Source organism: Cibotium barometz, chromosome 56 (genome assembly GCF_041138505.1).
Source record: "Cibotium barometz isolate CiBa-2024 chromosome 56, ASM4113850v1, whole genome shotgun sequence".
NCBI lineage: Eukaryota > Viridiplantae > Streptophyta > Polypodiopsida > Cyatheales > Cibotiaceae > Cibotium > Cibotium barometz.
In genome coordinates this window covers 51,711-67,404 of record NC_141101.1, presented here as the reverse complement: position 1 = coordinate 67,404, position 15,694 = coordinate 51,711, and the positions used below count along the sequence as shown (strand labels likewise).

The 15,694-nt window shown below is 48.4% G+C and overlaps 1 protein-coding gene across 1 annotated transcript in view; it reads left to right on the top strand.

Moving 5' to 3' along the window:
• The window catches only part of LOC147606765 (uncharacterized), a 53,374-nt gene extending 37,889 nt beyond the window's left edge, over nt 1-15,485 (top strand). The window contains exons 3-6 of the mRNA XM_086791129.1: nt 14,244-14,371; nt 14,863-14,948; nt 15,048-15,142; nt 15,332-15,485. Coding sequence (XP_086647255.1) covers nt 14,244-14,371; nt 14,863-14,948; nt 15,048-15,142; nt 15,332-15,485 — 463 coding nt within the window. The remainder of the gene's footprint in view (nt 1-14,243; nt 14,372-14,862; nt 14,949-15,047; nt 15,143-15,331) is intronic.
• Nucleotides 15,486-15,694: the final 209 nt, after the last annotated feature.

Here is a 15,694-nt window from a genome sequence, read left to right as displayed (position 1 = left end):
ATCTGTCGCCCGTCCATGTTGGAGTCGGCATATGGCCCTCCTAACCATAGGTGGGGTGAAGAAGGTGGAGACTATGGAGCATGGCTCTGTGGGCTGTGGTATAGGGGGCTGTGCAGGCACATCATAAAGTCTCTCTACATATTTTTGCCAGGTCTGAGGATCGGCAATAGGTGTGGGTGGACGGGGCTCTCTGAGTCTCCTCCAAGCAGCAGCAGCATCTCTGCTCATGAGCATGTGATATGTGTCCCAATACTGAGCCTCCTCATAAGCTCGCCGCTTACGGCGGGTGAGAGTATGCATCCTCCTGCCTGCCTGCCTCCGGGTGATCTCCCCGCGAGCCCTCTGCACTCGGAGACTGCGGTAAAGGTTTCTGCACTCATCATCATACCATCGGTTCTGGGGCATGCTCCCAGATGTAGGTGGCCGTCCTGTCTGTATGTGGTATGGGAAACTCCTCGCGGCTGCGGAGTGCAGTACATGTGAGAGCTGGGAGGTGAGCATGGCCATGGGTGCCGATGGATCTAAGGCAAATAGCTGATCATGAACATGATAGTCGTACACCTCGGCTAGGTCCTGAGTGAAGTGAAAAATAGTGCGTGGTGGCTGTATGATGGGTGGGTGGGTCTCCAATAAGCTCCTGAAAGTGAGGGATAGGTATGTATGATCCACCCCAATGGGGCATGGTGGTACGGTGAAGTGAGACACCATATCTGCTGCCTCCCGAGATCCCATCACATAATCCATTGTACTACTGCCGCCTCCCACTGGAAAGCAAGTCAACCCACCTGAATCTGGCCACTGAGTCATCCCGTTATAAATAACGAGATGGTGTCGGGCCCCAAGCTCCAGCAAATGTTGCCCATATCCAGTGCTGTCAGCTCCTCCATCAGCGGAGATCCGAGTGGTCCCTGTATCCTCTGTAGCTAGCGGCTCTAGTCTCAAGGGATCCTCAAAGTCATAGATCTCGCACTGTCTGCTCTGAGTCCGTGCATTGAAGTCCCCCATCAAGAAGACTTCTCCCAGTGTCGAATAGTGTAAGATCTCCTCAGATAAGACAAAGTATGGAGACTCACTAGCCTCTCCTCCACCCGGCTCCTCGGTGGTGGCAAACCGCGACCCCTTCGGAGGAAAGTAGCAAAGGGCGATATAAATCCATCTGGTCTCCGAGAGGCGTAAGCTAATCCACATGTACCTCGCCTCCGAGTCTCGTGCTACGACTCGAACATGCTCATGTAACCCATGCCTGAAAAGCATTGCAATACCTCCTGAACCTCGGGAGGTGGCCTGTCTCATCCCCTGTCGGTGAGCTGACTCCCACTGATAACCCTCAACCCGTGGTAAGCCCCTCTCCGGGCTCTCATGTGTCTCTGTCATCAAGATGATATCCCGGCCCTCCATCACCTCCTCAAGTCTCCCTGGATGTGTCCATAGGACTCCATTACAGTTCCAGATTGCTATGTGTATCTCTTTGTCTTCATGTTGTTTCCTCCGTGTCTCATAGGCCAGATGGCGCTATTCGACCCTCTTCCCATCAATGTAGATGTGACCATCCCTATAATGTGCCTTCTTCCCTTCTTTGCGTGCCGCCTTGATCTTCGGCATGCATAATCTTCTGTGCTCCAGTTGCATCCATGTGAGGTCATCATCGAAGTAGATGGGGTCCCCTGGCAAGCTCCTCAAGATAGCCCGTCTTCTCATAAAGCTCATCCTACTCTCCTCGTCCAAGAACTGTAGCACTAAGGCCTTGCCTTTGGTGGAGTCCTTTGGGGTTGTCCTCCATACTCTAGTGAATGGGAGCGGCTCATCCTCCTTTAGTCCTAGCTTGGTACATAGGTTCCGCCCGTCAATCTAAGAAATGAAATGAAATGATAGACAGGGTTGTCCTCCATACTCTAGTGAATGGGAGCGGCTCATCCTCCTTTAGTCCTAGCTTGGTACATAGGTTCCGCCCGTCAATCTGAGAGAGAGAGAGAGAGAGAGAGAGAGAGAGAGAGAGAGAGAGAGAGAGAGAAATGAAATGAAATGAAATGATATATTAATGTCTCTAAGAGGCCATAGTGGCCTATGAGACCAAAACTGAGAGTACATCTGAAGTTGGTGTCTCATCAAAGAGAACAACTAAATGAGACTAAAAAGTACAATAAACTAATTGTCCTACAGTTATAAGAACAGAACTGTAAGACTCCGAGATGATACTGAGTAGAAAATATTGGAAAATACTGAAAAATGTATATCAGGTAGATCCATGTATGCTGATCAGTTGAAGTGTTGCCCTCTCCTTAGATCAAGTATCTCCGCCATGGGGCTGTCTAGAATGGAGAGGTCGTAGAAGCGAGGTAGGTGCCTCCAATGCCGAGCAATAATGGCTCTGATCTGGCGATGGTGAGGAGGCCGTGGTCAGGATCCTGGTGGGTGTGGCCAACGAGCACGACATGAGATAATTCTCTATTAGTGGTGACTCCCTGGGAGCGTGGTCGGTGCCCTGATGGCCCAATGGAGGAGGTATCAGGAGGTGTGTGGCCTGGGTTGCTGGTGCTGGTGCCGAAGAAATGTGTCAGGGTCCTCTGTCTAGGTACATCATGGCTCGGCTTCCTGTCTGCCAAGAGGGTCTCTCTATGTCTCCTGACCTGAAGTAGAAACAATCCCAGGCATCTCTGATCCTCAAACTCCATGACCCTGCGTAACGGCCCAAAACCCTCTCGGAAGAGGCAGTGATATCTCCCTCGGATCTCATAATAGACTGTACATCGGCAAATGTAGTGTTCCTCTGTCTCTACCTCATGGTAGCATAGCTGACAAATGCGGTCATCCATGATTTGATGCACATATCGCCCTGTCTCAATCCGGAGCTGGTGTGATGAGGTCTGGATCTGTCTAATGGCACAACGTATCCCATGTGATAGGTGTACATCCATGTACGCCGGGCGGGTAATAAAATCATCCGGTGAGAGGTGTAGAAAATGGCTCTTGTAATGAGCCATTTTCGTGCCCAAGGGCTCAAGGGGGCTAGTCCATGTCCTCTCTGTGTCCACTCTGATGATATCCATCTTGATCACGCGGTTTTGCTCAGAGCGGGTGAGATCCAAAAATGGACAATCCAGACTGTACTGAAAGGGTGGTAGTGCCTCTATCCGCAAACCATGTAGGTCAAACCATGATCTCATCTGAGCGTACCAACAATGACTATCTCCATCCTCTACCAACTGTATGGATGAGGTCAATGCCAATCGGGAGTACCTCTGCTTAGGGAGCTCCCAGAGCCGCTGTAAAAAGGTAACTGCCGAGAGAGAGAGAGAGAGAGAGAGAGAGAGAGAGAGAGAGAGAGAGAGAGAGAGAGAGAGAGAGAGAGAGAGAGAGAGAGAGAGATTTTATTAACGTCTTCCAAAAGACCGAACTCGGCCTATGAGACAAATCGGTGTACCTGTATGGGGTATCCTCTGTCATCCCAACAAAATGAAAAAGTACTGAACTAAAAAGCTGAATCTGGGTGTGCAATAAGTACAATGAGTGGGGGAGGGGATGGAGCTCTACTACTAGGAGAATGCAAAGCTATATGCATGGAGTATACAATCATGATATGCAACCTAGCTAGCTCCATCCTGTACCATACTGGGGGTATATAATGGTATACATCAATGAAGGGGGTGTCCACAGCTCCCTGAAGAACATGCCTGGGTGTGCTCTGAAGCGAGCCAGTCGCTCCGCACCCTCCCTGTGAAACTAAGCTCTGATCTCTGTCATCTTTCTCTGGTATAGGCGTGGTGTCCGAAAGCCAGGTGTCCTCTGTCTCCTGCGGGCTCTGAGTGTCTCTGCTCTCTGGAGAGTAATTCCCTGCCGTGTAGGGGCTGGGAGTGGGATGGATCTCTGAAAAAATGTAGTAATCTGTGTTTGTCATCCCCCCTGTGGAGCAGTCTGAGCCTGTAATGATGTCTCTCTGTGGCGCTGTATGTCTAGAATGAATCTCCCGAGTATGCGCTGGTCTGCTGCCTCAAAGATTTAGCGTAGGGAATGTGGCTCTCTGGATAAAATGGGATATCTCTCTCTGATGGCTCTATATGCTCTGCATCTGCATACATAATGCTCCTCACTCTCCACCTCCTCTCTGCACAATCTGCATACCCTCTCCTCTCGGGGGATCCATGCTGCTCTGCCAGTCTCAATCTCCAATCGGTGTGATGAAACTCTAAGCTGACCAATAGCCACTCGGGAGCCGTGTGGTAAAAAGCCCTCCATGTATCTAGGCCTCTCTATAAATCCATCATCAGTGATACTCATGAAGTGATCTCTGTACTATAGCATCTTCGGTGGAAGAGGTCGTGTAGGCGATATCCATGTCTCTCGTGTATAGAGCTGCCATAGGTCCTCTCTCAATACTCCGTTCCTCTCACTATGAGAGACGGATATGTGGTGCATCCCTGTCATACTGGAATGGTGGTAGAGGATCCATGTCTAGGCCATGCTGTGAGAACCAATGTGTGACCTGTGCATACCATGATCCTCTCTCCTGCCTCAGCGAGCTGTCTCGATGCCTCAAAAGCTCTGTATGACAATCTGTCCTGTGGCATCTCTCTGAATTTGTCTAGCAGGCATATAGTCTGAAATATGGCCTCTACCATTACAGGAGGTGCAACAAACTCTGCTCGGATAATGTCATGAGGTATTGACGGTTTGCTGCGTATCATGCGTGCCATCATGAGGGCCTGTGGTCTCTCTATCTGTGTCCACCAATGGGTAGCAAGGCCTGGCGCCCATACTGCTACTCTATACATCAATGCTGGTGTGACTAATGTGTCAAATAGCCACCCCTTCGTCCGGGGCTCCTGAAAATGCGCCTGGTGGCACTGTCTCTCTAGCATAGCCAATGCTGCATATAGCTCTGGCTGCTGAACCCATGGTGAAGCATGTGGCTGCTGCAGAGAAGGTAACCCCTAGGTACACGTATGATGTCACCACCTCCACCTGGCGTCCTGCGAGAGTGAATGTCAGCTGACTCCTGCCCTGTCTCGATGTATGAAAGACCATAACCTTGGTTTTCCCAAGGTTCACAGTAAGACCCCTCTGTGTGCAGAAATCATCAAGTGCATGTAGATGCTGCTGTAGACCACCTGGAGACTCAGACACTAATACAATATCATTAGCATAAAGCATAATATGTACTAAGGTACCTGCTAAATCAACTCCATCTTCGCCTCCCCATGTAATGAAGTCAGCCACCTCATCAATGTATAACCCAAATAGCGTGGGGGAAAGTGGGCATCCTTGCTTCACCCCAATGGTGCTAGCAATAGTCTCAGACATACCTCCTGGACATCTGACTCGCCCAAAAACCTGCTCATATAATGCATAGATGCCCCATGTCATATCTGCTGGTATGCCAAGAGACTGCAGGCGCTGAAAGAGTCTCTCTCGTGGTGCTGTGTCAAATGCCTTGCGGAAATCCACAAAGCAGCAATAGAGCTTTCTCTTCCTCACTCTGGCCTGATCAATCATACATCTCAAAGTGGTAGAGAAAGCTCTCCTAAAGCCTGCCTGCCCTGATGAGCGTAAACCTGCTCGCTCAGCATATAAGCTAAGCTCTTGCTCCAACACTGCACCATAGAGATTGGCAGCACGTGGCCAACCATAACCGTCCTGTAGTTGCTCGGATCGAGCATATCCCCTGTTTTGTGGATCGGCACAATGGTGTGCATCGTCCACTCCGCAGGCAAACCCTCTGCTAGTGCCCTGTTAAACAGGTGTGCAAGAAAAGGAGCCAAAGAATCTACTGCATATATGAGATGCTCACCCTGCAGGCCCATATGGTCGGCGGCCCGTCCATGCTATAGGCGGCGGATAGCTTCCTGTACCATTGAGTGGGTAAAGAAACTAGCTGTGGTAGGTCGAGGCTCCTGTGGTGGCTGAGGTATAGGTGGCTGCTGTGGGGCGTGGTATAGGCCCTCTGCATATGTGTGCCATGTCTGTGGGTCTGCAATAGGTGTCGGTGTCCGGGGCTCTCTGAAGTGCCGCCATGAGACAGGGCTATCTCTACTCATGAAGAAATGAATGATCTCTAGCTCCTGTATCTCTGCGAAGGCCCGCCTCTTGCGGCGAGTAAGTCTCCTCATCTCTCTCCTCGACTCCTGCTCTGTAATGGCTCCCAAGGCTCTCTGTATGTGGAGCCGTGAGTATAGGGCTCTGCACTCGTCATCATACCATCTGTTCTGGGGCATAGTCCCAGATCTCGCAGGCTCTCCTGAGTGGGCACGATGTGGGAAGCTCTGTAATGCAGCCGTGTGTAGGAGTGATGCCAGCTGGGCTGTAATGGTATCCATAGGTGCCAGGGGATCCATGAGTAGGAGCCCGTCCTCTACTCTGCCAGTGTATATGTCTGCCATGTCATGTGTGAAGTAGATGGTAGTGTGTGGCGTCGGTATGTGGGGGGCTGGTGATACTGGTGATCTGGCTAGTGAAAATGCCAAGTATGTATGATATGCCCCAATAGGACGAGGTGGAATGGAGAATGAGGTGAGAAGCTGTGATGCCTCCAAAGACCCCATGATGTACCACCGTGCCTCCGGTCCGTTATGACCCCCATGTGGGAAGCATGTTAGCCCTCCTGATCCCAGCCACTGTAGCATCCCGTTATAAATAACGAGACGATGCCTGGCTCCCAACTCTAGTCAAGGGTCCCCATAATGTCCTTTGTCTGGTCCAGTGTCCTCTGATGCCTGACTAGCCCCTATCTCCTCTGGATCCATAGGGTGGAGGATCTCCATGTCATCATAGTCATACACCTCACACTGTCTGCTCTGTGTGTGGGCATTGAAGTCGCCCGTAAGAAATACTTCCCCTAGTGTAGAATAATGCATAATCTCCTCTGACAGACAAGTGTATGGCGAGGCTCCTGTCTCCTCCTCCTCTGACAGACAAGAGGCTCCTGTCTCCTCCTCCTGTGGCATGTTCTCTGTAATGACATAGGAGGATCCTGATGGAGAAAAGTAACATGGAGCTATGTATATAACCCTGTCCTGTGAGAGCTATAAGCTGATCCACATGTATCTGGCCTCTGGATCCTGTGCTACCACTCTCAGTCTCCCCTGTAGCTCCCGTCTAAATAGAACTGCTACTCCCCCCGACCCTCTCGAGGTACCCTGGCGTGTGGTCCTCTTGTATGCTGACTCCCACTGGAATCCCTCTACTTGACGTAGCCCTCTCTCTGGGCTCTGATGTGTCTCTGTCAAAAGTATGATGTCTCTCCCCACCATAACATGCTCCAATCGTCCAGGCTGCACCCATAGTGAACCATTACAGTTCCATACTGCCATGTGTATCTTTGTCAGTGGCCTGGTCTGTGTCCCATAGGCTCCAAACCGCTAATCCATGGGCCGGCCATCAATGATGACCCGACCATCTCGATAGAAGGCCTTCTTGCCTTCTCTCCTCGCGGGTAAGACTCGTGGCATGCAAGCTCTCCTATGCTCAAGCTGCATCCTCGTGAAAGAAAGAAAGAAAGATTTTATTAACGTCTTCCCAAAAGACCGAACTCGGCCTATGAGACAAATCAGTGTACCTGTGTGGGGTATCCTCTGTCATCCCAACAAAATGAAAAAGTACTGAACTAAAAAAGCTGAATCTGGGTGTTCACTAAGTACAATGAGTGGGGGAGGTGATGGAGCTCTACTACTAGGAGAATGCAAAGCTATATGCATGGAGTATACAATCATGATATGCAACCTAGCTAGCTCCATCTTGTACCATACTGGGGGTATAGAATGGTATACATCAATGAAGGGGGTGTCCACAGCTCCCTAAAGAACATGCTTGGGTGTGCTTAGAAGCGAGCCAGTCGCTCCGCACCCTCTCTGTGAAACTGAGCTCTGATCTCTGTCATCTCTCTCTGGTATAGGCGTGGTGTCCGAAAGCCAGGTGTCCTCTGTCTCCTGCGGGCTTTGAGTGTCTCTGCTCTCTGGAGAGTAATTCCCTACTGTGTAGGGGCTGGGAGTGGGGTGGATCTCTGAAAAAATGTAGTAATCTGTGTCTGTTGTCCCCCCTCTGGAGCTGTCTGAGCCTGTAATGATGTCTCTCTGTGACGCTGTATGTCTAGAATGAATCTCCCCAGTATGCGCTGGTCTACTGCCTCAAAGATCTGGCGTAGGGAATGTGGCTCTCTGAATAAAATGGGATCTCTCTCTCTGATGGCTGTATATGCTCTGCATCTGCATACATAATGCTCCTCACTCTCCACCTCCTCTCTGCACAATCTGCATACCCTCTCCTCTCGGGGGATCCGTGCTGCTCTGCCAGTCTCGATCTCCAATCGATGTGATGAGACTCTAAGCTGACCAATAGCTACTCGGGAGCCGTGTGGTAAAAAGCCCTCCATGTATCTAGGCCTCTCTATAAATCCATCATCAGTGATACTCATGAAGTGATCTCTGTAGTATAGCATCTTCGGTGGAAGAGGCTGTGTAGGTGATATCCATGTCTCTCGTGTATAGAGCTGCCATAGGTCCTGTCTCAATACTCTGTTCCTCTCACTATGAGAGAGACGGATATGTGGTGCATCCCTGTCATACTGGAATGGTGGTAGATGATCCATGTCTAGGCCATGCTGTGAGAACCAATGTGTGACCTGTGCATACCATGATCCTCTATCTCCTGCCTCAGCCAGCTGTCTAGATGCCTCAAAAGCTCTGTATGACAATCTGTCCTGTGGCATCTCTCTGAATCTGTCTAGCAGGCATATGGTCTGGAATATGGCCTCTACCATCATAGGAGGCGCAGCAAACTGTGCTCGGATAATGTCATGAAGTACTGACGGTTTGCTGTGTATCATGCGTGCCATCATGAGGGCCTGTGGTCTCTCTATCCATGTCCACCAATGGGTAGCAAGTCCTGGTGCCCATACCGCTGCTCCATACATCAGTGCCGGTGTGACTAATGTGTCAAATAGCCACCCTTTCGTCCGGGGCTCTTGAAAATGCGCCTAGTGGCACTGTCTCTCTAGCATAGCCAATGGTGCATATCCCCGTGTCAATTTGGCTCTGGCTGCTGAACCCATGGTGAAGCGCGTGGCTGCTGCAGAGAAGGTAACCTCTAGGTACACGTATGATGTCACCACCTCCACCTGGTGTCCTGCGAGAGTGAATGTCAACTGACTCCTGCCCTGTCTCGATGTATTTTCCCAAGGTTCACAATAAGACCTATGAGACCAAAAGGTTACATCATATCCATGAGGTACATCATCTTGGGTACAAAATAGTAATAAAGAAAGATAACAAAAATCTAGAACTTTAAAATCTGATCTAGGTACATGAGCAGAGAGCTCTCATATCACCCTAATACATCCCTCATGGGCCGCTGCGACATGGTGCTCGAGGTGGTAAAACTGAGCTGGCGCCGGAAGGTCCTGCGATGATGGGAGATGATGCCCCGGATCCTCCTGTGGTGGCATGGCCATGGGCGAGGGCGAGGGCCATGGGGTCTGGGGCGTCGAGCTCTGCATAACTCAATGGCTCTGTCGAGTGTCACACCTCTCGGCCGAGCTCCTACACTAGCCCGTGGTCTGGGTATGATGGGTGGATCGGCCCTCGGAGTGCTGGTATGGAAGAAGTCGGTGAGAGCTCTCTGTGCTGGTCCTCGAGCAAGTACATCTAATTTGGATCTCACTAAGGACTCCTTGTGTCTACGGAGCTCTAGAAGAAAAATTCCCAGGCATCTCTGATCCGGGAAGTCCATGATCTTGGAAAGTGGTCCGAACCCAGCTCGGAAGAGGCAGTGGAACCTCCCCCGAATCTCATAGTATACAGGGCATCGGCATATGTAATGGTCCTCTGTCTCGGGCTCTGTGTGACAGAGTTGGCATATTCTGTCCTCTGGTGCGGCCGCCCTAGGCCCATATCTGGTAGTCTCCACTCTCAGCTGGTGGGACGAGGTGCGGATCTGGCAGATCGCACATCTCACCCCAAAGGAAAGGTGTATGTCCATGTAGCGTGGACGGATGATGAACCCATCCTCTGTCAGGCATAGGAGGTGATCTCTGTAGAAGGCCATCTTCGTCCCCAGTGGACGACTAGGTGAACTCCATGTCCTCTGAGTATCCAGTCTGACAATGTCCTTCCTGATAGAGAGAGAGAGAGAGAGAGAGAGAGAGAGGGAGAGAGAGAGAGAGAGAGTTATATTAACATCTTCACCAGAAGACCCAAAGGGTCTATGAGATCAACATGATGTGTACATAGTGTCCATGAAATCTCATCATGCATGAAATAAGAAAAGCCAACAGTAAACTAAAACTGAAAACTGAAAGCTAAGATCTCAGACTCTGAGATTATACAAGATGAAAAATCGAGGCTAGGTATAGGGTACAACAAGTGATGGGATGGGAGAGCTGAATAAAAACAGTCATCAACCGTGTATGTTAGACCAGGGCCCATCCAAGATTTCCATCATGAGTGATACAAGAAGGTGAGAGAAAGAAAGAAAGATATATTAATGTCTGCGAAAGGTCAAAATGGCCTATGAGATCAAAACATAGTACACAGCTGATGGTGTCTCATCAAAAGTAAGACAAAAAGGACTAAAAGAAGTCCTAAAACAGTCCTAAACAGCTATGAAAGGAAATACTCCTATTGAGGTACAACAAAAGTGTATAAAACTAGCATAAGACTGGTGTAATCTGCTCATCTCAGTATCTCTCTCATGGGGTGCTGTAAGATAGAGAAACTAAAGTGGCGGGGAAGTCGTCTCCTGTAGCAGCAGGTGATGATGGCTCTAATCCACCGGTGATGAAGCGGCCGTGCACGACGTCCTGGTAAGCGTGGGCGTCTCGCTCAACAAAGTGCTATGGCTCTGTCAAGGGTGACTCTTCCTGAAGGACGTCTATGGGACGTCTAGCTCGCCGAGGGGGTAGTGGAGGTCCTGGTCGTATCTGCCGAGGTGGTCCTGGCCCTGAAAAAATCTGTCATGGCTCGTTGGCGGGGTGGATCCTAGTGTGCTGTCCAGGCTCGTAGGAGAGCCTCTCGATGGCGTCTGAGCTCCAATAAGAAAAGCCCCAAACACCTCTGATCCTCAAACTCCATCACATGTCGTATTGGTCCAAAACCCTCTTGGAAGAGACACCAATATCTCCCTCGTATCTCATAGTACACGGTGCATCGGCATATGTAGTGCTCCTCTGACAAATGCGGTCTTCTGGCTTCATCCCCTTGTATCTGCCAGTCTCTACCCTTAGCTGATGTGATGAAGTGCGGATCTGTCCAATGGCACTGCGAATGCCATGTGAGAGATTGGTGTCCATGTATGTAGAACGTGTCACAAAGCCATATGGGGAGAGATGTAGAAAATGGTCCCGAAAGTGGGCCATCTTCGTGCCTAGTGGTAGGGGGGGGCTGGACCATGTCCTTTCTGCATCTAGCCTCACGATGTCCATCCTGATCACCCTATTCTGCTCAGAGCGACTAAGGTCCAAGAAGGGGCAGTCCAGGCTGTAATCAAATGGAGGGAGTGCATCAATCGTCATGCCATGTAATCTCAGCCAGGTACACATCTGGGCGTACCAACATCGTGTATCGCTGTCTGCTACTAACTGCCTGGAAGAGATAAGTGCTAGGTGTGGGTATCTCTGTCTGGGGAGCTCCCATATCCTCTGCAAAAATGTCACTGACTGGAACAGGGCTTTGCTAACCACTGGTGCGGCTCCTATCTGTGCTCTGACAATCTCATGAGGTAACGATGGTTTGCTCCGAATCATGCGTGCGATCATAGTCACCAGTGGTTTCTCTAGTACCTACCATCCATCATAGAAATCTCTCTTTGGTCCGGCCTGGTCGACAAGCAGCTCCCTCCTCGTGTGGTAGAGGCTGGGTCCCCATATGGGTGAGCCATATAAGAGTGTAGGTGTGACCAATGTGTCAAACAACCAGAGTTTGGTGCGCGGCTCCTAAAACTAAATGTAGGCACATTGTCTCTCTAGTGCCCCTAGGGCTACATATCCACTGTAATTTTCTCATCTCAATCTCTCTCTCATGGGGTGCTGTAAGAGAGAGAGAGAGAGAGAGAGAGAGAGAGAGAGAGAGAGAGAGAGAATATGACGAACTGTAGAGAGAACACAAATCTGCACGACTCAATGAATGATTGATTAGATAGGTGTTCAATGCTTACACCAAGTGCATGCTTTTATAGGCTTAGAGCCTTATCTTTTGACTTAAGGGAATCACATAAACACACACAATAATGACACATGGCACACACTTATGTTATCCACACCTAAGGGTGGCTTCACACACATACATATACACTTAAGAGTGTTCACACATACAAACACACTTAATCCTTATAGGGTTTGTTCACACGCAGGCACATGTGGGTACACAAACAAGGGTACACATACACGCGAAGCTCCGAATACCCAACAAACCCGCCTTCAGAGTGAAGGTGGAGATGCTTGGATGACCTTCAATAGTCTCTACTCCAACACTAGCAAAGAAACTAGACATGCTACCCACAACTAACTCTGAGACTCATGAGCATGGCTCAAAGGCTCAAGTAGCATGGCTCGGAGGCTCATGTAGCATGGTTCAGTGCAAAGGACTGAGTGGTCAAGTCCTACCTTGCGAGATAAAGACAGCCTACATCAGCATACTAAAACACCCCCACCCCCCCCCCCCCCCCCCCCCCCCCCGGCGACGTAAATAGGGGTAAATAATGGAGCCTTTTATAACATTAAGGCGATACAAACAAATTCACACATGACAAACATTTATTACAAATCTTTTTCGGGGGGGACAACCCAGGCAGAGGACCCATGGCCCACACATAAAACAGGGAAAATATATATTTTTAGACACTTTAACCACCTCCATGCTGGTAGAATGTCGATGCCAGCTTTTTATGGCAGCGTTGCCATGACTCCATGACACTGCTTCGGCTTCAAATCGATGCAGGAGGCTTTGAATTTAAAATGGCCCAAATTCAATTTGAACTAATTGTTTGAAATTTCAGAAAAAATCCTGCAGGAGCTCTAATTAGGTGCAGAGAGCTGTTTTTTGCAAGAAGCCCCAAATTTTTGGTGAATGCAGACCTTTAATTAGTCAATTTTTGCCAAAAATTAAAAAAGGCCCAAATTGATTTGACCTGTACTGAGGGCTGCTGGCGATGATAGGGAGAAGGCGAAGCTTACAGGCCGTGGGCATTGTTGACGAGGCTAGGTGTGCCGCTAGGCAGATGACGTGGCTGAAGCATGCACACATGGTGACCAGTGCAGCTTGTCTACAGGCAATAGCTGGACAGCTGTGTAGCTACTGCAGGTGGGTGGTGATGTGGAGTTGGGTGCACATAGGTGCTGTCAAAGTTGTGCGCAGGAAGTAGCGGGCAGTTGTTGCTGAAGCAGGGGAGTGAGGCAGCACTCGGAATGGGTGGTTGCTGGCAAGGTGGGCCATAGGCGGAGCTCAGCCCACTGCCACCGGCATACTTGCCCCATAGGATATTGGAACACAATAAAGCAGTAAAGCGACTTCAAGCTTCTGGAAAGAGAGAGAGAAGAATAGAAAGGTCCAAGAAATGGCTTCCCAGGATACTCTACAACACTCCATAGCACATTAGCATCATAATTAAACCCTAGGGAAAGCTTAATCAGGTTTAATTGCTAAAGTTAAGAGAAAAACCATAATTTTTACTTACAACACACACAACTTGACTTTGGGAGAGGTGTGTGTTTCAGTAGTGCATGAAACGTTTTGAAGTGAAACGCCAGACAAAACACAAGTTTAGTAATACTGTTTACCTTTGAAAATCAATCTAAATTCTACTATTTCAGGAGGGTGGCACTAAACAGGCAGATAAAGTCTTCAATTTAAAACCCAAGTAAATGATCCATCATTGGCCAGTACACAACTTTGTGTGATAAAGGTTACACATATGTGAGTAATTAGCTTTAGCAGTTCGGCTGGGAAAAACTATTAGATGCCATGGTGGATGATCTTCTGGCTGCCTTCCTACCTTTGGAAGCTTTGCGTTTATCTGCTCTGTGAGCCATTTTTTGCATTCGCCTTCAAAGTCTTTAGTCTTGTTAGTGGTGGCTTTGTGATCTCTTTCTTCTGTTTTTGAATTGTGAATTTTGTTTGCCTCAGAATGTTATAGAAGTCACTGGCTCATCTATCTCATGTTTTAGCCCTGCAGTACATATTAGTTTTAATGGTGGTGGTCAGCACTGAGATTTCTCTTTTCCATCAAAATTTTCTGTCTACTTATATGCCTTTGATTTCCAGGCATGTGCAAGCTGTATGTGAGATGGTGGCAGAAGTTTTTAATTCGACACAAGGAGTGCAAATAGATCCTCTAAATGTGACAGTTTGCTGCGGTCAATCGGAAGCTTTTGCAGCCTCAGTGCTGGCTGGTTGGTGTTGGTACCCTCAAAGTCATCAGTAAAGAAATTTTATGTGGAAGATGTGCAAACTGTTCTATGGTTGCATTCTGTACTTGCACTGAACCTTGTGATCCATACATGCACACGCGCATATGGACGCACCATACACTGTACAACATGCACACGCTTCTATAAAAATTTTGAAGTTCATGTTTTCCTTATTAGGCGATCCCTATGCATCATCCATATATCCCATGTGCTTTCCCATGCAGCTTGCACACATTACGTATACACAATTCTTCCCAATTTACAATAATTTATATTTATACTAATCAAAATAGAAAATTATTGGCGTACTTAATGAGTAATTTATGTCATCAATACTTTCCGTACTCCTATCGAATATGTTTTGTATGATCGTACCTATCATTTCTAACCACCTTGAACTGTTCTATAGTTTTCTAAAGCTTAATCGTGGAGCAATATTTTGCTCATGTAAACGTTATGATCTTGCTGCCCAGTGGTGGATGAGGGTGATGAGGTGCTGCTATTGGATCCAGCCTATGAGACATATGAGGCTTGCATACTTTTGGCAGGAGGTATTCCAGTAAGTAAGTTGGGTTTTACTACTTTAGCCCGACTATACTTGAATTATTGAGAATTTTTGGATGATACATTAGTTTGAGGAAGTGTTTTTTTTTCTTAGGTCTATGTATCAATGGAACCTCCATATTGGAGCTTAAACATAGATAAGCTTGAGGCCAGCATTAGCGCAAGGACAAAAGCAATGGTGGTAAACAGGTATGGTGTATCTGCATGAGGCCAGCCTTAGTGCTTGTATGAGAGCAGTAGTGGTAGATGGGTATTTGTTACACGTGCTTGTGAAGAAGCCCTTTTTCTCCACATTAGTTTTCACACTGTATAATGTAAGCAATAACATGCAGAGTGCTTTCTGGACAGGTAGATATTAATTCCTTTTGTCTTGAGCAGCCCTCACAACCCAACAGGCAAAGTTTTCAGCAGGCAGGAGCTTTCAGATATTGCGGCACTCTGCCACAAGTATAATTTACTGGCCATCACTGATGAGGTACAAGAAATCTATTTGAATATTAACGTCTTCCAAAAGACCGAACTCGGCCTATGAGACAAATCAGTGTACTTGTGTGGGGTATCCTCCGTCATCCCAACAAAATGAAAAAGTACTGAACTAAAAAAGCTGAATCTGGGTGTGCAATAAGTACAATGAGTGGGGGAGGTGATGGAGCTCTACTACTAGGAGAATGCAAAGCTATATGCATGGAGTATACAATCATGATATGCAACCTAGCTAGCTCCATCCTGTACCATACTGGG